At 51.8% G+C, this 23,412-nt stretch overlaps 2 protein-coding genes across 12 annotated transcripts in view; one reads left to right on the top strand and one right to left on the bottom strand.

The window, feature by feature from the left end:
- The window catches only part of THAP3 (THAP domain containing 3), a 33,491-nt gene that overhangs the window by 5,652 nt on the left and 4,427 nt on the right, over window positions 1–23,412 (top strand). For 3 of the 10 annotated variants that reach the window (XM_063786969.1, XM_009447463.4, XM_514343.8), the window contains exons 5-6: window positions 1,933–2,037; window positions 2,338–3,103. In XM_063786969.1, the coding sequence (XP_063643039.1) occupies window positions 1,933–2,037; window positions 2,338–2,619 (387 nt within the window). In that variant the 3' untranslated portion in view covers window positions 2,620–3,103. Of the gene's footprint in view, window positions 1–1,932; window positions 2,038–2,337; window positions 3,104–3,561; window positions 3,712–6,399; window positions 6,704–23,412 lie in introns of those variants that run through there. The other 7 variants (XM_054662305.2, XM_054662304.1, XM_063786980.1 and 4 more) reach the window with 5 other exon arrangements.
- Window positions 3,714–23,412, bottom strand: part of DNAJC11 (DnaJ heat shock protein family (Hsp40) member C11) — a 67,676-nt gene continuing 47,977 nt past the window's right edge. The window contains exons 6-16 of one of the 2 annotated variants that reach the window (XM_016953272.3): window positions 22,352–22,474; window positions 21,048–21,121; window positions 15,303–15,492; window positions 14,555–14,640; window positions 14,072–14,188; window positions 9,430–9,585; window positions 7,818–7,887; window positions 6,970–7,027; window positions 6,724–6,866; window positions 5,650–5,779; window positions 3,714–5,240 (exon numbers count right to left, since the gene is read on the bottom strand). In XM_016953272.3, the coding sequence (XP_016808761.1) occupies window positions 5,215–5,240; window positions 5,650–5,779; window positions 6,724–6,866; window positions 6,970–7,027; window positions 7,818–7,887; window positions 9,430–9,585; window positions 14,072–14,188; window positions 14,555–14,640; window positions 15,303–15,492; window positions 21,048–21,121; window positions 22,352–22,474 (1,173 nt within the window). In that variant the 3' untranslated portion in view covers window positions 3,714–5,214. The remainder of the gene's footprint in view (window positions 5,241–5,649; window positions 5,780–6,723; window positions 6,867–6,969; window positions 7,028–7,817; window positions 7,888–9,429; window positions 9,586–14,071; window positions 14,189–14,554; window positions 14,641–15,302; window positions 15,493–21,047; window positions 21,122–22,351; window positions 22,475–23,412) is intronic. The other variant, XM_054662285.2, reaches the window with a different exon arrangement.

Raw genomic sequence — 23,412 nt, 5'->3', positions numbered from 1 at the left:
ATATGCCAGTTTTGGATTCCCTGTTTTTCTGGAGGGAAGGCCCAAGCCTCTCAGCTTCCTTCTTTTCAATATCAAAGAATCTCAGTTGCTAGTAGGGATGGTGCCTGATTCCCTTTTTCTTTTCTTTTCTTTTTTTTTTTTTTTGAGACTGAATCTCGCTCTGTCACCCAGTCTGGAGTGCAGTGGCGTGATCTCGGCGCACCGCAACCTCTTCCTTCCAGGTTCAAGTGATTCTCTTGCCTCAGCCTCCCGAGTAGCTGGGATTACAGATGCTCGCTACCACGCCCGGCTAATTTTTGTATTTTTAAATAGAGACGGGGTTTTACCACGTTGGCCAGGCTGGTCTCGAACTCCTGACCTCAGGAGTTCTCTGCCTCACAAAGTGCTGGGATTATAGGTGTGAGCCACCGCGCCTGGCCCCCCACTTTTTTTTTTTGTAGAGATAGCATCTTGCTATTTTACTCAGGCTGGTCTCAAACTACCGGGCTCAAGCCATCCTCCCACCTCAGCCTCCCAAAGTGCTGGGAGTATAGATGTGAGTCACTGCACCCAACCTTTTTCTTTGTTTTTGAGACAGGGTCTCACTCTGTTGCTCAGGCTCTGTACAGTGGTGCAGTCATGGCTCGCAGCAGCCTCAACCTCCCAGGATCAAGCCATCCTCCCACCTGAGCCTCCCAAGTGGCTGGGACCACAAGCATGTGCTACCATGCCCAGCTAATTAAATTTTTTTTTTTTTTTTAGAGATGGGGGTCTTGCTGTCTTGCCCAGTCTGGTCTCAAACTCTTGGATTCAAGGGATTCTCCTGCCTTGGCCCCCCAAAGTGCTGGAATTATAGGCGGGAGCCACCGCACCTGGCCGTGCCTGATTTCTTAAAGTTCAGTTCCAGGGCCAGGCGAGGTGGCTCACGCTTATAATCCCAGCAGTTTGGGAGGCTGAGGCGGGTGGATGTCTTGAGGCTAGGAGTTTGAGACCAGCCTGGCCAACATGGTAAAAACCCCATCTCTACTAAAAATATAAAAATTAGCTGGGCTGGGCGCAGTGGCTCGCGTCTGTATTCCCAGCACTTTGGGAGGCCGAGGCAGGCGGATCACCTGAGGTTAGGAGTTCGAAACCAGCCTGGCCAACATGGTGAAACTCCATCTCTACTAAAAATACAAAAATTAGGCTGGGCCTGGTGGCTCACACCTGTAATCCTAGCACTTTGGCAGGCTGCGGCAGGTGGATTGCCTGAGGTCAGGAGTTCGAGACCAGCCTGGCGAAACCCCGTCTCTACTAAAAATACAAAAATTTAGCTGGGCATGGTGGTGGGTGCCTATAATCCCAGCTACTCTGGAGGAGAATCACTTGAACCCAGGGGGTGGAGGTTGCAGATCGCACCACTTCACTCCAGCCTGGGTGAAAGAGTGAAACTCCATCTCAAGAAAAAAAAAATTAGCCAGGTATAGTGGCATGTGCCTATAGTCCCAGCTACTCAGGAGGCTGAGGCAGAATTGGTTTAACCCGGGAGGCAGAGGTTGCAGTGAGCCGAGATCATGCCACTGCACTCCAGCCTGGGTGACAGAGTTAGATTCCGTCTCAAAAAAAAAAAAAAAAAAAATTTAGCCGGGCGTGGTGGCACATGCTTGTAATTCTAGCTACTCAGGAGGCTGAGGCACGAGAATCACCTGAACCCTGGGGGTGGAGGTTGCAATGAGCCGAGATTGCACCACTGCACTCCAGCCTAAGTGACAGAGCGAGACTGTCTCAAAAAAAAAAAAAAAAAAAAAAAGTTCAGTTCCAGGGTGTGTGCTAGGGAGAAGCTGGCTGTGGAGGGGCACAGACCCTGGAGCTGGTCCCTGGCTGTTGCCACTCCCCTAGAGGGACAAGGAGCAGCTGCAGGAGGGCCCTGCATGTGCAGGGCTGTAGTGCCTGACTTCACCCTGCCGTTCCCAGGTCCTCCCTGAGGCGGGGGCCGGAGAGGACAGTCCTGGGAGAAACATGGACACTGCACTTGAAGAGCTTCAGTTGCCCCCAAATGCCGAAGGCCACGTAAAACAGGTAAGACTGAGTGCAAAGGTGGTCTGTGGTTGGACACAAGATGACTTGCTCCAAACAAAATGGAAACCAGTGAGCACCCACCATGAGACCTGTGTGGCCGAGGCAGGGTGTGCAGCCTGGGTTTCAGAGCTCCCCAGTCAAATTCTCCACCATGGTGTGGGCACATCTGGATTTTGGGGGAGCAGCCAGGAGTGTCCGGCTGCCCTGGGGTTGTGCTGTGTGCGTGTCTGGTGGCCTGCTCACCATGGCCCGCCTTCCTGCTGGTGATGCAGCTCTCGGCTGTCACTCCCCTGTCCTCAGGTCTCGCCACGGAGGCCGCAAGCAACAGAGGCTGTTGGCCGGCCGACTGGCCCTGCAGGCCTGAGAAGGCCCCCCAGCAAGCAGCCATCTGATCACAGCTATGCCCTTTTGGACTTAGATTCCCTGAAGAAAAAACTCTTCCTCACTCTGAAGGAAAATGAAAAGCTCCGGAAGCGCTTGCAGGCCCAGAGGCTAGTGATGCGAAGGATGTCCAGCCGCCTCCGTGCCTGCAAAGGGCACCAGGGACTCCAGGCCAGACTTGGGCCAGAGCAGCAGAGCTGAGCCCCACAGGCTCCGGACGCAGAGGTGGCAGTGGCACCAGGGCCGGCAGAGCTTTGGAGCTCTGGCTGTGGACATTTTTGTCTGCTGTGGACACTGAGAAAGTTGGCCATGAGGCCTGTTTGGCCGGGGATCGAGACAGTAGCCAAGCTCCCCGGCGAGAGCCCGATGCTGTCTGCGGGACGTTTAGAGGCGTGGCACTAGGAGTGCACATCTGTGAGCATGACAAGCTTATCCTCCCATGGTAACAGAAGTCCAGGCTGAGGCTGATTCTGGATGCTGTCCTTTCAGCACACGCAGAGCAAAGATCGTTGGAAGCCCCAGTGTGGGAGATGCTCCTCAGGGAGGAAGCCATGTGAGGGGGCCGGCTCTGTGGCGGGTGAGTGGTCCCCTCCTCCATCAGCCTGGACAGCCGCTTGGGGTTCTAAGGAGTGACTCCTGTCCTGGCCTGGTGTGAATGGGCAGTGTAATAAAGTGTCTTTCTATACGGTGTCGCTCCCATCATCATTTTCTCTAGTGCCGTGATTCCTTCTGCTAAGAAGACTGACTTCCATGGCCGGGCGCAGCGGCTCATGCCTGTAATCCCAGCACCTTGAGGGGCCGAGGTGGGGAGATCACTTGAGGTCAGGAGTTCAAGACCAGCCTGACCAACATGGTGAAATCCCATGTCTACTAAAAAGACACAAATTAGCCAGGCGTGGTGGCACACACCTGTAGTCCCAGCTACTTGGGAGGCTGAGACAGGAGGATCAGCTGAACCCGGGAGGTGGAGGTTGCAGTGAGCCGAGATCGCACCACTGCCCTCTAGTATTGTCACTGGGTGACAGAGCGAGACTCAGTCTGAAAAAAAAAAACTGACTTCCTATTTTGTCTAATTTATAGCTTTAGTGAATTAAAGAAAAGTTCTAGCCTGACTTCCTAAGTTGGGGTCTATTTATTTCTCAGGCAATGTTTAATGTAGAAAATGGAACCCCAGCTTCACGTGAAGCCTTGTGGTTGAGTGAGGAGTGAAGGATGGGGAGGAGGCCTCTGGGGAAGGGGTTCCCTCCCTCCTGAAGATGAACACACGATACGATACACGAAAGAGCGCCAGCCTCTGCTTTCAGGAAAGGTTTATTGTGGTGAGTGCCTTCTGTACAGTCGACTGCAAATGAAACGCAGAGGATGGGTGCCCAGAAGCACCTGCGGCAGAGGCGCACGGGAAGCCCGGGGCCCAGGCTCATGCAACACGACACTCACCGCGGCTCGGGCCGTGGGGCCGTCAGAGAAACCTTTTTAAAAAATGGAGATGAATGTTACAGAATTGGACAACCTGAACTGCTTTTCAAAACCAGAGGAAGGAGGTTCTTAGCCGTTACTCAGATACCAGTGCTGGGGAGGGAGGCCTGACTTCAGCAACAGCTGTGGGTGGGCTGGAGGCCGGCGCAGCTTGGGGCCCCCGGCGCCAGCTGTCTCAGCCACCACCTGTGCAGCGCTTGCTCCGAGGGGTCAGCAAGAGCAACTGATGGCTGCCACTTCCAGGCCCCGTGAGACAGGCCTCACGTAACTTTACTGCAGCCGAGGTCCAGGCCGTGGAGGGGGTCCTAGCTCCGCTGCATTCTGCATCCCAAGTGGGCACGTGGAGGAAGGGTCTGAAGGAAGGCTCCGGGGCACAGGCCCTGGTGTTCCTGTGAGGACGCTGGACCTGCAGTGGAGCTGCAGTGCCACCTGCTGGGTACCACGGGCCAGGCCTGGGGTCCACGCCTCTGGGTTGGGTGTGTCTGATGTCTTGCCAAGCGCCTGGTCCTGTCCTCTTGAGCTGCCCTTGCCCAGCACTGCACTCTGGAGGTGGGTGGTGCAGGTGGTGGAGGGACACAGGCCAGCTCAAGCCCGCTGGTGGCAGGGCATTTTCCCACAGGGATACAGGAAGCCACCTGTGTCAGGGCTAGGCCCTGGGATCGGGAGTTACACTACCCTGTCCCAAGCCGAGGGGGCCGGTGGAATGATTTGAGCAGCTCTGGGAGTGGGGAAGAAAGACTAATTTCCAAACCCGTTTGTTCTCAGATAAAAAGCAGTTTTATAAACCCGCAATCTGCTCCAGATTCAAGCAGTAATATTTCAGCAGGAGGAGGTGGTCATGGGAAGCCAGCGCAGCAGAGGCTCCCTGACCTGGAGGCCTGCCTGCTTTTCAGGTTGTTTCCCATGTTCAGCGTGGACTGCAGAAGTGGCTCACGCTCCTGTGGTGAGGGCAGGGTGCTCCACAGACACCTCCAGACCCAGCCAAGAACTACGGGGCGGCGGGCTGCGGTCAGCGCGCGTGCTCAGGGGACCCAGCGGAGTCAGGGCCAGAGCCCTTCCCTCCAGGAACTGGTCCTTGGGAAAACAGCCATGGGCCAGGCTGCAGGCTGGTTCCCAGTGGGGCTGCCTCAGTCCTAACCCCCAGCACCCTCAAAAGCTAGGGTGTCTGCATGTCCCTTCACATAATTGATAATGGTACCACCTTCTATAATAATAATATAAAATAAAAACATCTGATGTCTGGGTTTTTTCCATTTCCAAATTTGTAGACTCCCAGCAAAAGATTTTTTGCAGCCTTTTAAAAATCTGGTTCTTGGCAGTTTATCCATCTGTATCGATCCTGTGGGCTGTAAAGGAAAAGACAGACACAGGTGATCAGAAGGTGGCCGTTCCCATGCACCTTTCTACTGATGGGGCTCAGCAGTCACCCGGACCAGCAGCTGGCTGGGCCCAGGCGAGGCAGAGCACCCGCTGCTGAAAATCAACTGCTGCTGGAACGTAGAGGTCTGCTTTCATCCCCCGCCACTCAAGCCGCAGTTTCCAACGCGCTCACTCTAATTGTACCTGTGAAAGGGCCCCAGCCCCCTTTTTAGGGCACAAATCATGGGCTCTGAGTGAATCACGGGTCAAGGGCTAGTTGGCGTCTCTGCTCCCAGGTGGGCAGCTGAGGAAGGTGGCTGGCAGCCCACACACTGAGCAGCCGCTTCGAGGTCCCCGCCCCCATTAGCTGGTGACTGCGAAGGGACGGCTACTCACACTGCTTTGGTATCCGGAGGGCCTCACTGTCCAGCACCATCACCTGATGCAGGACGCCCCGGAACTGATAGAGCACTTTCAGGTTCTTCTCTTCCCCCACACACGGGTCATAAAAGCCAGGCAGCCCAGCCTGTAACAAACAAATTGCTACTCTCAATACTCCAGACGGTCTAAGACCAGCACTCCTCCTTACTACCACCAGAGGGGCAGTGTGCACAGGCTCTGACATTCCCTGGGGAGATGCAAACTTTGGGGCTTGAAGAAAAACAAGAATTTGAAAAAGTTGCCAAGACTCGCTTCTTAATAAAGGCCCTATCCTCACACCAAGACAAGGCCACTAGATGACTTCTAGGGTGCCAGGAGCTCTCTGGCCTGAGCTAACCTGCATTTTCATCCTTCTGGATGGTCCATGCCCCAGGCCCCAGAGGCAAGACTCACACATGTTACAAGTGACCTCATGCTCTTTCTGGAATGAGGCAAAAATAAACAGAATCAAATGCCATGAAGGCAGGCGTGTGTTCTGTTTGCTGGTGTGACTGGCACACACCAGGGGCTCAGTAAATCCTTACTGAGTGGTGAAAGAAATGACTGAATGAAGAGAATAGCTCCAACGTGGGTACTACTCAGGAGCTGGGCAGCATCCCATGCAGTAGATGCTGATGACGGCAAAGATCCCACTTTAAGGGGCCAGGCTGTCCTTGTCAGACTGAACCTATTCTTCAAACCACTGTTTGTTTTTTTTTGAGACAGGGTCTTGCTCTGTCACCCCGGCTGGAATGCAGTGGCACAATCACAGCTCACTGTAGCCTCAACCTCCTGGGCTCAACCAATCCTTCCGCTTCAGCCTCCCGAACAGCTGGGACAACAGGCGTGTGTCACCATGCCCAGCTGATTTTTTCTCCTTTTTGTAGAGATAGGGTTTTGCCATGTTGCCTAGGCTGATCTTGAACTCCTGGGCTCAAGCAATCTGCCCACCTTGGCCTTCCAAAGTGCTAGGATTATAGGCCTGAGTCACCGCGCCCAGCCTGTTCAAATCTGTGAGCACATGGCATGTGGTGGCTGGTGCTGCTGTACCTTGGAGGCCTCCGTGAGGATGAGCTTCGAGTCCTTCACCAGGCACTGCAGGGGCACAGTCACGTCAATCACCTTCACCTTCTCGCTCTTCCTGCTCTTGTCATTGACAAACTTCCCGTACCAGGCATTGACAATGATGAGGCCTAAGGACAGACTCCGAGTGAGGAAGGCCGCCTCCAGGCACCTCCTTGTGTGGCTTAGAGACCCCCAGCGCCCACCCTGGACCGAGAGGACACATGTTCTCACCCATTCTGGACTCTTCTGCCTCAATTATCCTTCGGACAGATTCCTGCATCAGCCGGACCTGCCAGAGAACAAGGATGACACAGTCAGGGCCCCGCCAGGCCTGTTCCACCTCTGGTCAGAGGGCCACAGGCAGGCAGTCTTGTCCACGGCAACATACTTGCTCAGGGCCTGGAAAGGAAGGGAGTGGGCGCCCTGACAGCTCTGCTACCCGAGTGGCTCACTCTGAAACTCCTAGACCTAGGGCAGGCAGCTCTGGGTCAGAAGGTGAGAAGCACCTGAAACGGCATGACCCTCCCGTGGCCACCGGTGGGAGCTCCCTTTCTAGGGATCATTAATGCGTGGGTGGGATTTGTTGACCCAATAAAAAAACAATGCGTTGTCAGCTTTAAAAATAAAGAGATTTCACAGGAGAAGCTGGAATCCCAGCTCCTCTTGAGAAAGGACCTGTGTTCTCCTGTGGTGCCATTCTGCTGGGCATAGCTGTGCCGCCCCCTCAGACAGGCATGTGCTCGCCAGGCCGCGCACACGGCCCATGGCCACCCGGCAGTATGCTCGCCACTTACCCAGGAAGCCTGCTTCCTCCTGCTCAGTAAAAGGCAGAACACTCAGAGGGAAGAAAAAGAGGCCAATACTCACCACTTTAAAAAAGCCCTTGTTATGCCTTTGGAGGGTAATTATCTTCAGGGCAGGGACTGCAGAGCCCAGTGTCGCATCCCACAATAAAGACTAAATGGAGGGCCAAGTTGTTGGAGAAGAGAAGTCTGACCTCTAAGGCCCTGAGACCAACATGTGGGGTGTGGAGTGTGTCCCCTACAGCCCTCGCTTGGGAACGGCGGGGCAGCACTCACAGCGGACTCCGCCTCTTGCTTCTTCTGCAGCACATCGGTGGCGGCGCTTTCCCTCTGCTTCTCCAATTCCCTTACGCGAGAGGAACACAAGCCCCACGTTAGCGCGGCGCTGCCCAGCTTCCAGCCAACACAGCCCCTCCCGTGCTGGACCCGAGCCCAGCAAACAGTCTGTGATCTTACTGGAGTTCAGTTGTAGAACTTTAAAAAATATTCCCATGACAGTCTCAGGCAAGTCTGTTAGTCACAGGCTGGCAGCTTTCATTTTACCCTTAGATGGCTCTGCCCCCGCTCCTCACCAAGCTGACGGGACACTGACTGTCAGTCTCTTTGGAAAGAAGACCCCACCACATGAGAATTTCAGGAGATCCCACCAACCTTGTGGGATTATTATTTTTTTAATTTTAATTTTAAGATAGAGATGGGGGTCTCACTATATTGCCCAGGCTAGTCTCGAACTCCTGGGCTCAAGTGATCCTACTGTCTCGGCCTCCCGAAGTGCTAGGATTACAGGCGTGAGTTGTTAAATAACACTTTTGGTAGGAACAACTAATACCACTTTAGACACACAGATCCGCTTTCCTGTAACAAAGTATGGGCCTTGGGGTCAGCATATGCCTGTCCTCCCTTCTGAGAGAAGGCTGGGCCAGCACATGTCTTGTTCTAAGCCTCAAGCCTCCTAGGGAATTAGGATTCTGAGTCCAAAGGCCAGACGGGCCCAGAAGAGGAGATTCATTCCTTTATCTGAGATTCTCTAAGTGCAGTGCTTTACTAAATGAGATATTATAAAGTAACAAATCTATACCAGCTCTCAGTTTTCTGTAGAGATGCTTGCACTAATAATTTAGGTTTCATGGCATGCCCCAATGGATTATCTAAGAAACTACAAAAACATTGTGTTTCTGTGACTTTCAAGACTCTAGTTAACGCAGGCCCCTCACATACGGATCCAGAACGCATTCCTCTTAAACTCAGCGCCGGGAAAGGAGAAAGGAAAACTTCTTCTTTCTTGAGGCCATGGTTTAGAGGATCAACACTTTTTTTTTTTTTTTTTTTTTTTGAGACTGAGTCTTGCTCTGTCACCCAGGCTGGAGTGCAATGGTGCAATCTCGGCTCACTGCAACATCCACCTCCCAGGTTCAAGCAATTCTCCTGTCTCAGCCTCCCAGGTAGCTGGGATTACAGGCACGTGCCACCACGCCCGGCTAATTTTTCTATTTTTTTTAGTAGAGACAGGGTTTCACCATGTTGGCCAGACTGGTCCTGAACGCCTCACCTCGGGTAATCCACCTGCCTCAGCTTTCCAAAGTGCTGGGAAAACAGGTGTGAGCCACCACACCCAGCCGAGGCCCAACACTTCTATAAACTCCAGTCCTTTCTGAGAGTAAGAATTACAAACGAAGAGATAACAGCAGTCCAACTACTGACAATGATGAGAAATAGTTAACATTTACCAATCGTGACCCAGACATCAGCCTAAGTGCTTTACATGCATTAATTAATTCAGGTTTCCTCATCACCCAACGCAGGAGGCTCTGTTATCCTCTCCATTTTAAGGGTGAGGAAACTGAGGCACAGGGCTGGCTAGTGACATGCCCATGACGTGTCAACTCACTTCTCTTTCTGAGCCCTGAGGTATGGTTTGATGATCAGACGGTGCATGGCAAAGTAGACCACTAGAGGCCCCACGGTGGCATAGAACACGGCGCTGGGCAGAAGCTGGTCCGTCAAGTGAATAGGGAAGAAGTATGTCTGACTGGCCCTGTTGAGCCTGGGGAAAAATAAAAAAAAAAAAAAAAAGCCCAGATGAATCAGCTTTTCCAGGGAAGGGCAATGGGGTGTCAGGCACAGGAAGAGAACTTGTGTTGCGTGCAGCTGCGAGTTAAAGGAGCCTGCAGTCTGCTCCTTTCACAGTCCACCACCTTCTGCTGGCCTCCCGTTCCAAAGTCTGGCTGATGGATCTGACACTGTGACAGAAGAAAGATCCCAGTGTCTGCTGACCTCAAGCCAAAGCAGCAAGAGGAACACTTCACAGGGTCAACGTCCCCTACAGGTACATTCAGTCATAGGCTGGAGAGGACAGGAATGGGCTCCTCCAGATGTCACTGGAGAGTCACATCCCAGTTCTTAACTGAGGTTTCCAAAGAAGTTGGTGAAGACTTCAAAAGTTAGTCAGTTAAGGAGCTTCTGCTTCCAGTGGTGGCTGAGTAGCTCCTATTGGACCAATGTGTAAACTCTGGACCACATATCAAAAATTTGGCCAGGCGCGGTGGCTCACGCCTGTAATCCCAGTACTTTGGGAGGCTGAGGTGGGCGAATCACCTGAGGTCAGGAATTTGAGACCAGCCTGGCCAACATGGTGAAACTTCATCTCTACCAAAAATACAAAAATTAGCCGGGCGTGGTGGTACCTGTCTGTAGTCCCAGCTACTCGGGAGGCTGAGTGAGGCGGGAGAACGCTTCAACCCAGGAGGCAGATTGTACCACAGCACTCCAGCCTGGTCAACAAGAGGAAAAGGACTGAGGATGCATGGACAGAATCTCAGAAACCCATGGAAGAGTGTTAAGTTTAATATATTGGTAATTAGAGCCCCAGTGAGGAAAAGGAAATTTACAGATGCAAGAAGTTTAGGAAACCCCAAGTATGATAAATACAACAGCCTTATCTATGTACATCACAAACTGCTGAAAAGCCAGAAAAAGAAAACATGCTGAGTAGCCACTGACAATACCTGACCGCACTCTTCCAGAATAAAAGCTCTTCCAGAATTGATAAAGAACACTCAAAACTTGGCCAGGCTCAGTGGCTCACGCCTGTAATCCTAGCATTTTGGGAGGCTGAGGCAGGCGGATTGCTTGAGGTCAGGAGTTTGAGACCAGCCTGGCCAACATGGTGAAACCCTGTCTCTACTTAAAATACAAAAATTAGCTGGGTGTGGTGGTGGGCGCCTGTAATCCCAGCTACTCAGGAGGCTGAGGAAGGAGAATTGCTTGAACCTGGGAGGTGGAGGCTGCAGTGAGCCAAATGCACTCCAGTCTGGGGTGCAAGAGCGAAACTCCGTCTCCAAAAAAAAAAATATATATATATATATATATACACACACACACGCGCACACACACACACACACACAGAGACAGGTTAAATGTGAATGGGTAAAAAAATAAATAGTAAGCATAAGAAAACTAAAAAAGCTATATAGTAACAGATAAGGTAGACTTCAAGACAAAAATTTTTCTTTTTTTTTTTTTTGAAGTGACAGGGTCTCACTCTGTCATCTAGGCTGAGGGGCACAATCACAGCTCACTACCACCTTGAGCTCCTGGGCTCAAGTGATCTTCCTGACTTGGCCTCCCAAAGTGTGCGCTCCACTGTACTGAGCCTTCAAATATTATCTGAGGAGAGATGGCTGATGCCAGCTCTAATCTAGGTAAGTGATTTGGCTTTGTTTCCAAAACTGAGCTGTGATCCACTTTGACTCACTCACTGAGTTCCTCTCAAGTACTACGATGGGTTTTAGGTTCTAGAAGTGCAGGTGAGAATAAAATGGACCAAGTCCAAGAGCTTATGTCTGATGAGGAGTGGAGGAGATGGCCCTTCAGATGGAGACTGGTTCGCTGGAGACTGAACATGGTAAACATGGTGGGGGAGATCACCTGGGGCAAGGGGAAGGGCTACTATGTTATACAAGATGAATTAGGGGACATTTGAGCAGCGAGCAGATACTTACAGGGAGTGAAGGAAATGGCCACGTATTTATCTGCAGACTGAGAAATAGCAAAGGCCACCTCATAAGCAGGAGGGGGCCTGGTGTGTGCCAGGAATAGCTCCAGGGGGTCAGGATGGCTGGGGTTGGGGTAGAGAGGAGTACTACATCACGGAGGGCATTGTAGGCTCCAAAGTCTCTGAAGGGCTTTGGCCTCCGACTGGAATTGAGGGAACCTCTGAGGTTTTAGGCAGAAGACAGACGTGAACTGCCTTCAATTTTAAAAAGGACTCTCCTACGGAAAGCAGACACACAAGGAGGGAGACAGGTTCAGTGGGGAGGGTGCTGTGTAACTAAGACAAAGATGCTGGCCGCAGTGAGGTTGAGAAATGGCGAGATTGGGGATACAATTTTGGAGTACATGTTCAGGAGATGATTTTGAGATATGTATGATTTGGAGTGTGGGAGAGAAAGAGATCGAGGCTGACTCCAAGGTTTTTGGACAGAGCAAGTAGAAGGCCAGAGCTCTCATTTACTGAGATAGGAAAGGAGGCTGGGCGCTGTGGCTCACACCTGTAATCCTAACACTTTAGGAGGCCGAAGCGGGAGAACTACTTGAAGCCAGGAGTTCAAAACCAACCTGGGCAACCAAATGAGACCCTGTCTCTATAAAAATAAAATAAAAAAAGAGAGAGAGATGGGAAAGACTTCGGGCAGAGCAGGTTCTGAAGGTTCTTCGTTTCTGGGGGCACAGGGAGGGATCGAGTTCTGTTTGGATACGTGACATCTGAGATGCTGTTAGGTATCCAAGTAGAGATTAGGAAGAGAAAGCTGGACAAATATATGAGCTGGAGATTGAGGGGGTGGTCCAAGCTGGCACTTGCAACGTGAGTCCTCAGGGCATGAGAGCCATGAGGCTGGACATGACTGCTTGGGAGTGAGTCTGGAGAGAGAAGGGCTGTGCCCTGCAGTGGTGCCTCCATTTAGGGGTTTGGGAGACAGCAGCCATCTGGTACGGAAAGCCAGAGCAGGGTGTGGTATCCTGGAAACTCAGGGCAGAGGCTGTAAGGGCAGGAGGGAACGGCCACCGCGACAGCAGGTGCAGAGACCAAATAAGATGAAGAAGAATCACCCTCTGATCTGCCACAGGAGGGAGGGTGCCCCACTGATGAGGTGAGAAAGGCTGATTCTGGAGAGGGCTGGTTTTTCTGGAGAGGCCTGACTGGAACACGTTTAGAAAGAAAGAAGACGGATGCAAGCGAAAACAGACAACTTTTTTTTTTTTTTGAGTGGAGTCTTGCTCTGATGCCCAGGCTGGAGTGCAGTGGCGCCATCTCGGCTCACTGCAAGCTCTGCCTCCTGGGTTCACGCCATTCTCCTGCCTCAGCCTCCCAAGTAGCAGAGACTACAGGAGCCCGCCACCACGCCCGGTTAATTTTTTGTATTTTTAGTAGAGACGGGGTTTCACCGTGTTAGCCAGGATGGTCTCAATCTCCTGACCTCGTGATCTGCCCACCTTGGCCTCCCAAAGTGCTGGGATTACAGGTGTGAGCCACAGTGCCCGGCCAAAACCAGACAACTCTTTTGAGGAACTAAGGAGAGGACAGTGACTAGACTCAGGTGGAGCAAGGGTGTGTGTGCCAATGGAAACCCCTGGTGAGAGGGATGAACCGATATGGCAGCTGCTACTGGAGATGCTGTGCCCGGGGGATAGCTGCCAGGCCAGTGACTCCAGGAGGCCTGGGCTGCTAGGATGCATCCTGTGACATCAGGCGAGGCTGCTGGAGCTCAGACGTACACCTCACTCCCTCGGTGTTGGAACTATGCACTGCTTGACATTTGCTTACTCAGCAAAGACACAAGCAACTGTTATTTTTTTTTTTTGAGACGGAGTCTCACTCTGTCACCCGGGCTGGAGTGCAATGGAGCGATCCCAGCTCACTGCAAGCTCCGCCTCCTGGGTTCAAGCGATTCTCCTGCCTCAGCCTCCTGAGTACCTGGGACTACAGGCACCCGCCACCACCCCTGGCTAATTTTTTGTATTTTTAGTAGAGATGGGGTTTCACCATGTTAGCCAGGATGGTCTCGATCTCCTGACCTCGTGATCCATGGCACCCGGCTGAATTTTTTTTTTTATATTTTTTGAGACGGAGTCTCACTGTCCCCCAGGCTGGAGTGCAGTGGCACGATCTCCATCTCAGCTCACTGCAACCTCCGCCTTCGGGTTCAAGCAATTCTCCTGCCTCGGCCTCCCAAATAGCTGGGATTATAGGCGTGTGCCACCACGTCTGGCTAATTTTTGTATTTTCAGTAGAGATGGGGTTTCGCCACGTTGGCCAGGCTGGTCTCAAACTCCTGACCTCAGGCGATCCGGCCGCCTTGGCCTCCTAAAGTGCTGGGATTACAGGCATAAGCCACTGCACCTAGCCAAGCAACTGTGTCTTTAAGAACAAAATTACAATGCAAAGGCTATTTCAGCCTTAACTTGGGTAAAGCCTGGTTGAGTGAAGGTGACAGGCATTCCTTGACCAGAAAGGCCTAAGTTCAACTTACTTGACTTTGAGAGAAACGCCCTGTGGAACTCCAACGCTGACGGCTGCACCCAAAACGCTGTGCCTGGAGATCTTCCTCTCAGCTCCGTACTCCACCACCGTCCCAAAGAAGCCTGCTCTGCAGGGAGAGAACGCGGTCTGTGCCTGTGCCCCTCATTCATCACTTCAGGGGCAGCTGTCATTTGAGAAGGGGCCAGGTACCTTCCCTTCCCTCCCTCCAGCCTCCTCGACCCCCAGGGAGCAGATTCATGACAGAAGAAGGTCGGGACACCCATGGTCTAGTTCTTCCACAACACTCTCTAAGCTCCTCCAGGGCTGGGACTGTCGTGTTAAATCCCCCACAGCCTCAAAATAGGAAGCTCTCCAAAAATGTCACACACACGTAGATATTCACATGAGCAAGGTATCTTACACCAACTGGTTCCACTGTGAAGACCCGCATGCAGTACCAGTGTGCTTCCATTTTAGCCAGGCCAGGACTTACTTGAGGGATCCTTTCACACGAGTCTGATCGTCATCTTGGAATTTGTGCTGATAGCTGATCAGTGCAAAGGAGTGAGGGATTCCCAGCTGGGGAGACAGAGGGTGCAAGGATGCGTGGCTAGGGCGTGTGACTCCATGGGGAGATGGGTATCTGCCCTCCCACTAGCTCTGGGCATCTGCTGCACACAGGCCTTTAAGGCAGGGGTCACGGTCTGGCAGCCGCAGTGAGTGCACCATGATTTATTAGCAGCCAGTAGTTAAAAACTGGGAGACTTCACTGAAAACCCAGTTTTCTAGCTTCTCACAAGAAATAAAAAACTCTGGTGACACTGAGCCTATGCTCCTACGTGGCAGCGGCTGGTGAGAGCCAAGGAGCAGTGGCCCGTGTGGGGCTTCTCATGTACCAGCCCTGGTGTGGCCACAGGGGCGTCCGAGGGCATGATTCTGCTATGGGGCTTCATCTGCCCGCCCCCGATTCCGTGGGTGGCTCCCACCAGACATTAAGATGTTGTTCTGCTTTAAGATGATCCAACAAAGCTGCCCCAGGCGCCTGAAGGCAACTGCATTTCATACTCGAAGGTTCCACCAGGTCACTCGAGTGTGAGCACCGAGAGCCTGCCCCTCAGGGCCCTGCGTGGGCTTAGACTTAGTGGTGATCAGGACGCAGGATTTAAGGGGAGCACTGAGTGCTTGGGAGGAGGGGTCCTCCCAGAGCTCTGTCTGCAGGAGATGATGGCTGCTCGGCTCACCTGCAGGGCCACAGTGAAGTGGCTGGTTTTAGTGTCTCGGACGATGCTAGTGTTCATGGCTGACTGGATACCCCATCGCCACTGCAGGTAGCCCACGGTGTTCTTGTCTAGGTTCCGAGCTAGGACAGTGGTCAGGCCGGGTCGGATTCCACGGGATGAAAACTGCAGCGCACAGTTTGTTGTCACAAAGCTGGAGAGACACAGAGACAGAATAGGTCCTGGATGGCACCTGCTCTCAGCTGTTCTGTTACTTCCTCTCTGCCTGGCTAAGACCTCACTTACTGTCACGTCTATGCATCCCTGGGCCAGCTCCCAGTAAAAAAAAAAAGCAGGAGGTCAGGCCTCTATCCACACAGAGGGGGAGGGTCCTAGCCAGAATCTTCCTAGTAACCTCCCGACTCCCCTCAGCCGCCCTAACTTTAGCTACAACCAAACAGGCACCTGACTGTCTGCATTCCTAAGCCAGCAGATGCAACCCCACTCAAGTTAGAATGGATGGGGGCCAAGGAGTGCAAGTCAGAATCACCTACGGAGGGTCTCATATTAAGCAGTCCAAGACAGTGGTGCTCAAACTACTGCACGCTGGAATCACCCGGCTCATCCACAAATCACGGCTGGTGGCTTCTCCGCCGGCACGCTGACTCCTTCAGTGTGGGCTTGGAGTGCTAAGTGTCCCAATGATTCCAATGTGCAGTAGAGTTTGAGAATCACTTACCTAGAGGACACCCCAGACCTATGGAACCAGAATTTCTGGGTGGAGGCATCAGTATATTTTTGGAGCTGCTGTGTGATTTCTGATGTACTAGTGACCACAGCTGGGTACTAGTGACAGAAACTACAGGCAAAGCGAGCACAGGAAACCGGTTCCCGAAAAGAGCCTCTGCAGTTTCTTTCCAAGGAGTCCAGCCCCATCTTCTGGTTGAAAAGAGGTATTTCATTTTACTAACAGAAATTCACACTTCATTCAAGGTGCTGAAGGGTAAACTAACAGCTGGTTTCTTTAATAAAGAGCTCCACATCAATTGCCTAAGTTTCTTTCTCTCCTTTCTAAGCTCTGGAGGTGATGTTTATGCCATTAAAATAACAGTAGGCAGGCTCATTGGCTCACACCTGTAACCCCAGCACTTTGGGAGGCTGAGGCGGCAAATTGCTTCACCCCAGGAGTTCAAGGACAGCCTGGGCAACATGACAAAACCCGCATCTCTACAAAAAAGACACAAAATTAGCCAGGTGTAGTGGCACGCCCTGTAGTCTCAGCTACTCTGGAGGCTGAGGAGGAAGGAGCACTTGAGCCTGGACAGGTCTTTTTTTTTTTTTTTTTTTGACGGAGTTTCGCTCGTCCAGGCTGGAGTGCAGTAGCGTGATCTTCTCAGCTCACTGCAACCTCCGCCTCCTGGATTCAAGTGATTCTCCTGCCTCAGCTTCCTGAGTAGCTGGGACTACAGGCACCCACCACCATGTCCGGTTAATATTTTGTATTTTTAGTAGAGATGGGGTTTCACCATGTTGGCCAGACTGGTCTCGAATTCCTGCCCCCAGGTGATCCACCCGCCTCAGCCTCCCAAAGTGCTGGGATTATAGGCGTGAGCCACTGTGCCCAGCCAACAGGTCGATATTTTTGATTTAAGATGGCTTCTTCGGCCGTAACTCCATCGTAAATCAAGGAACATCTGCAACTTGATCCAAGGATTAGAGGACCCTGGTTAGCAGACATCCATAACTAACCTGGCCACTATATATTAAGAAACTGGGCTAGGAGGCCGGGCGCGGTGGCTCACGCCTGTAATCCCAGCACTTTGGGAAGCCGAGGTGGGTGGATCACAAAGTCAAGTGATTGAGACCATCCTGGCCAACATGGTGAAACCCCGACTCTACTAAAAATACAAAAATTAGCTAGGCGTGGTGGCATGTGCCTGTAGTTCCAGTTACTTGGGAGGCTGAGGCAGAAGAATAGCTTGAACCTAGGAGGTGGAGGTTGCAGTGAGCCAAGACTGCGCCACTGCACTCCAGCCTGGTGACAGAGCAAGACTCCGTCTCAAAAACAAAACAAAACAAACAAAAAAAAGAAGCTGGCATCCTTGGTCACACATCACCCCCTTGTTTATAAATCAGTCGTCCTTCTGTTTAAATCTGCTCAAGTCTAATAAGCTCTAAGTAGTAGAACTAAATTCAATTTCCAAGCCTGTAAATGCTGATGATCAGTCCACCCCAAACTCTTGGTAACCACTCAATGAATAGACACTGAGGCTCAACCAGAACAAAACGGCCAAAAGATTTTGCTTAATGAAGTGTCTCCCAAGCTTGTGTGACCTTAAGAATCACCTGGGGCGCTTAAAACACCTAGATTCCCAGTCCCCTCCCTCATAAGACCCAAAGCAGCTTTTTTTCTTTTTTTTGAGACAGAGTCTCGGCTCTGTCGCCCAGGCTGGAGTGCGGTGGCACGATCTTGGCTCACTGCAACCTCTGCCTCCCGGGTTCAAGCAATTCTCCTGCCTCAGCCTCCCAAGTAGCTGGAATTACAGGTGCCCACCACCACGCCTGGCTAATTTTTGTATTTTTAGTAGAGACAGGGTTTCACCATGTTGGCCAGGCTTGTCTTGAACTCCTGACCTCAGGCGACCCGCCTGCCTTGGCCTCCCAAAGTGTTGGGATTACAGGAGTGAGCCACCGCACCTGACCAGCATTTCTTTTTTTTTTTGAGAGAGGGTCTTGCTCTGTCACCTAGGCTGAAGTGCAGTGGTGTCAACATGGCTCACTGCAGCCTCGACCTCCTGGCCTCAAGCGATCCTCCCACCTCAGCATCCCAAGTAGCTGGGACTACAGGTGTGTGCTACCACACCTGGTTAATTTTTATATTTTTTGTAGAGTCAAGGTTTCGCCATGTTGCCTAGGCTGGTCTCAAACTCCTGAGCTCAAGTGATCGTCCCACCTGGCCTCCTAAAGTGCTGGGATTACAAGCATGAGCCACCACACCCTGCCCCCGAGGTGGCTTTTAACCAGCATCTGGGGTGACCAATCTAAGTAGACAGGGTCAGGACAACACTGATGTGTATACAGATGCTGTTTCCCTGCTGTTCTCTTCTAAGTATGAATCCCAGTCCCTTTCTCAGACCCAGTAGGTGAATCCAATTACGTAGAGCAGGGGACTGTGGAGCTGTGTTGTGAGCAGCACCCAGGTGATGCCCCATGGCAGCATGTCCCACATTCCTTCCACCTTTAAAAAAATTTTTTTTTCGGTGGCAGTCTTGCTCTGTCGCCTAGGCTGGGGTACAGTGGTGCAATCTCAGCTCATTGCAGCCTCAACCTCCCGGGTTCAAGCAATCCTCCCACCTTGGCCTCCCAAAGCCCTGGGATTGCAGGTGTGAGTCACATCGGCTCCTTTTCCTCTTTGTGTGTCTGGAAGCACTGCTTTTTTTTTTTTTTTGAGACAGAGTCGCCCAGGCTGGAGTGCAGTGGCGCGATCTCGGCTCACTGCAAGCTCCGCCTCCTGGGTTCACGCCATTCTCCTGCCTCAGCCTCTCGAGTAGCTGGGACTAAAGGTGCCTGCCACCGCTCCCGGCTAATTCTTTGCATTTTTAGTAGAGACAGAGTTTCACCGTGTTAGCCAGGATGGTCTCGATCTCCTGATCTCGTGATCCACCCGCCTCGGCCTCCCAAAGTGCTGGGATTAGAGGCATGAGCCACCGTGCTCAGCCAGGAAGCACTGCTTTGGTGCCTAAGCGGCCTCCGCCTGCCCCACAGGCCACATCCTCCTGTTTCGCAGGCTCTCTCCCAACTTCTCCTGCTCTCCCTACAACAGGCTGACCTGCAAGCCTGCCTGTGTTCTCTGCCCCATGCCCCACAGACAAACGACCAGACTAGTGGGCAGGGATTAGGTCAACCCCTGCAGAGCCTGGCAGGCACACAGATACATGTCTCATTGGAAGTGTAATAACTTTCTTTTTTTTTTTTTTGAGACAGTCTTGCTCTGCTGCTTAGGCTGGAGTACAGTGGTGTGATCTTGGATCACTGCAACCTCCGCCTCCTGGATTCAAGAGATCCTCCCACCTCAGCCTCCCAAGTAGCTGGGACTACAGGCAAGCACCACCATGCCTGGTTAATTTTTATATTTTTAGTAGATGGGGTTTCGCCATGTTGGCCAGGCTGGTCTCGAACTCCTGTACATGTTTGTACAGCCTACAATACATGTTTGATAAGAAAGTTATTCATGCCACTGTGCCTGGGCACAGTGGCTCACACCTGTAATGCCAGCACTTTGGGAGGCCAAGGTGGGAGGATCACCTGAGGTCAGGAGTTAAGAGACCAGCCTGGCCAACAAGGAGAAACCCCAACTCTACAAAAATTAGTCAGGCATGGTGGTGCACACCTGTAGTCCCAGCTACTCAGGAGGGTCACCTGAGCCTGGGAGGTTGAGGGTGCAGTGAGCCAAGATTGCATCACTATTCTCCAGCCGGGGTGACAAAGTGAGACCTGTCTCAAAACAAAAAACATGTACTCCAGGCTTGCTGAAGTGGCTCATGCTTCTAATCTCAGTGCTTTGGGAGGCCAAGGTGGGAGGACTGCTTGAATCCAGGAGCTTGAGACCAGCCTAGGCAACATAGAGATAACTTATCCCTAAAAAAAAACTAAACAATGAGCCAGGCATGTTGGCACACGCCTGTAGTCCTAGTTTTTCGGGAGGTTGAGGGAGGAGGACTGCTTGACCCCAGGAGTTCAAGGCTGCAGTGGACTATGACCGGACTATTGCGCTCTAGCCTAGGCAACAGAACAAAACCTCGTCTCTAACAAAAATAAAGTAAAATAAAATAGGCCAGGCACGGTGGCTCACGCCTGTAATCTCAGCACTTTGGGAGGCCGAGGCAGGTGGATCACCTGAGGTCAGGAGTTCGAGACCAGCCTGACCAACATGGTGAAACCCCATCTCTATTAAAAATACAAAAATAGCTGGGTGTGGTGGCACACGCCTGTAGTCCCAGCTACTCGGAAGGTTGAGACAGGAGAATAGCTTGAACCCAGGAGGCAGAGGCTGCAGTGAGCCGAGATCACACCACCGCACTCCAGGCTGGGCAAGACAGAGCAAGACCCTGTCTCAAAAATAAATAAATAAATAAAATAAACTCCGTGTGCTCCATTCTAGGACTCCTTCAGCTATATCTTCCTCTGGAAGAAAGAGGTATTATTTACCCTCCACCAATTCTTTTATCTGAGCTCACACAGACATCACTGCACCCACCATATAGGAAATGAAGACACTGCTGTCGTTCTAGAAGGGACAGGGATATACAGTTCTAGGAGTGTGACATGGCAGCAGCAGAGACGACAGGAAGCAGAGGCTGGCTGGGGACTACATCTCTGGCATATGTCAATCAACCTGATGATGAGGCAGTCTGTCATTCTCTGGGACAATGGAACGATCCATAAGTCTGTAAGTGTTTCGGTCCACTGACCAACTCTCCCTGAAGGCACTCTTTCTCCGTGGCCTCGTGGCATAGGTAAGGGAGGTGCGAGACCTGGATGGTGCAGCCTGGCCAGGGCTGGGACAAGGGTCCGGCCCCTGCAATCCCGCCTCTTCCCACCTGCACACTGCCTGGGCTTCACGCCAGTGCTATACCTGCCCTTGATGTATGCAGTGACCTTGTAGGACAGACAAGATAGTGCCAACCACTGTGATAAAAAGAACACACAGTTCTAGTCTCCTAAGCCAACAAAGACCACCAAAGAGGAGCTGCTGTCTCTCATATTTACCATCTTGGTGTGAGATTACGGAACAGCTTGAGACCGAACAAAGGCCCCTGTAGGTCTCCGGCTCCAAATTCCAACTGTTTGAAAAGGAAAAAGAGAAGGCATTAATGGTGTTTTATCTCATAGCAGCAACCCAGGCTCAGGTATGTACCTCTGGGTATAATTCCTTCATTCAATTCACTGGTCTTGCCAGGGCTCTAAAAGAAGGGGGTGGAAGATTGTTAATGTCTCATCTTAACCTTTGCCAAATGGAGCTGTCTGCTGCCACAGATCCAAAGGAGACCCAGGCTTCAAAGGCACATGTTTCATTGGTGTCCCTCCAAAGAAAAAACTGCTCACCTCTGTTCCTTGCCTCCCAGGCTGAGGTCAGGAGACCAGCTGGCTCCCCCTACCCCTCCCGGCGCAGCCCCCCGCCACCTGCAGAGCACCGACTGTGGTCCGGTGTGCCCCCCACCCGCGCATGCACTGCCGACTCCTTTTCATTTTCGTCTTGCGCCAAATGTCTCCCAGGTCACTGGGGCGGTCCTCAGGGGCCTGATGTTAAAGCCCAGCCGCGGTTCCACACTCGCACCGCCTTGGAAGTCACAGCTGAGCCTGGCTGCCGTGTTTACTATTCTGGGTGACTTTCAAGCAACTCTTCGATGTTAATTTGATGCAGCTCAATTTGCTCGGCAGAACTGGCTGTTAAATGGCCACCCATCAGTGAACCATCACGCTGAAGAGAGCACCTGCCTTCTGAATTGTGCAGGAAAAAGAGCCCACAGGCTTTTTGCTCAAAGGGAACAAACACACGGAGTTTCAGAGGCTGGATTTCTAGAAGTTGGCATCTCATAGGAAACCTTGTTTTTCTATGCTAATTTTAAACCGTGAGGAAGACTGACAGGACTTCTCAGATATGAGACCTATTTATTTATTTATTTATTTTTGAGACGGAATTTTGCTCTTGTCCCCCAGACTGGAGTGCAACGGTGCGATCTTGACTCACTGCAACCTCTGCCTCCTGGGTTCATGTGATTCTTGTGATTCTCCTGCCTCAGCCTCCCAAGTAGCTGGGATTACAGGCAGGTGCCACCATGCCCAGCTAAGTTTTGTATTTTTAGTAGAGACGGGGTTTCACCATGTTGGCCAGGCTTATGAGACCTATTTTTCTTTTAGGACCAGTCAACTTATGGAAGCTTGACACTTGGTACCATTCTTACACAACAACGGGGCCCCCAGGGTGAGTTTGAGGGTGAGCTTTGAGAGTGTAAATGTTCAGAAATAAGGCTTTGCACGGACAACACAACTCAGCCAATAGACATTCTTACCTCTCCCCATCCCTTTGCCGAAGTTACTCGTCTGAGCGCAAAGTTAATGGAACCTCCTCCATTTCCATTCTGGGTAGAGAGGCTTCCAGAGAGGATGGCTGTGTCTGTCGCTGTCAAGGGTGCCTAAAAATGGTATTTGCTGGTAATGAATGAATCAAAACAACAGGAAGTGCCAATGGCAGCAGCCTAAAGAACGCACTGTGAGCCCAAGGCCAAAGGTGCAGACGATTCCTCTGTTCAGAAGCACACATGGATGCAGAACTGCCGCAACAGCTTCACTTTTCTTCCGCTTTGTTATTTGGTCTGCATGTGACCACGAGGGTAATATGCTTTGCAAAAGCTTTAATGGGCACATTTCACAACACCAGGGGAAACATGGGGCTGCATGTCCCAATGGTATCAGATAGCACAGTGACTTCACTGTGTGCCTTCCCTCTGTGGTTTGCCATCAGGGTTCCGGGGGGACTGAAGACCTTCCCATGGCTGTATTCTGTATCAACTGACTCAGGGAGCTCCAAGAGGGGGCAAATTTCCCCAAGTTAGGACTCCACGTTGTTGGCTGATGCAATGGAGAATAAATTAATGAGCTGAGGAGACAAAGACCTACTATAAACGCTCAGGAGAATGACCTGACCTCGCCACATCCAAATAGTGGGCAGAATGGTGACATTTTTGCGTGCCCAGGGCTCAGGATGAGAGCTGCTATAGCCTTGCGGCGCCTAGCAGAATTTGCCTTAAAACTAAAACTGGTTGTTAGAATGATCCATGGAGGTCTGCTTTCTCTCCCAGAACCCCATGACCTTGGGCCTCTACTTCTCCCAGACCATTAACACCCTCTGCTGGAAAGGCCCAAGACCTTGGGAGCCAAGTGCCCCAGCCCACACTCCTGCTGGCTCACATGCCAGCACAGCGGTAACACACGGCTGGGACTGAAGCGCTTTCTTTTTTAAGTGGCTAATTGCATCCTTTCATAAATAAAGATGAGAAAAACCCTGGGCAGACTCTCATTCCAGCTGCTTGGTGTGCTGTGCCTCATTAACTCGAGCCCTTGCTGTACTCGG

Source organism: Pan troglodytes, chromosome 1, assembly GCF_028858775.2.
Source record: "Pan troglodytes isolate AG18354 chromosome 1, NHGRI_mPanTro3-v2.0_pri, whole genome shotgun sequence".
Classification (NCBI taxonomy): Eukaryota; Metazoa; Chordata; class Mammalia; order Primates; family Hominidae; genus Pan; species Pan troglodytes.
The sequence above is the reverse complement of the archived record's forward strand: the minus strand, read 5'-3'. Positions and strand labels throughout refer to the sequence as shown.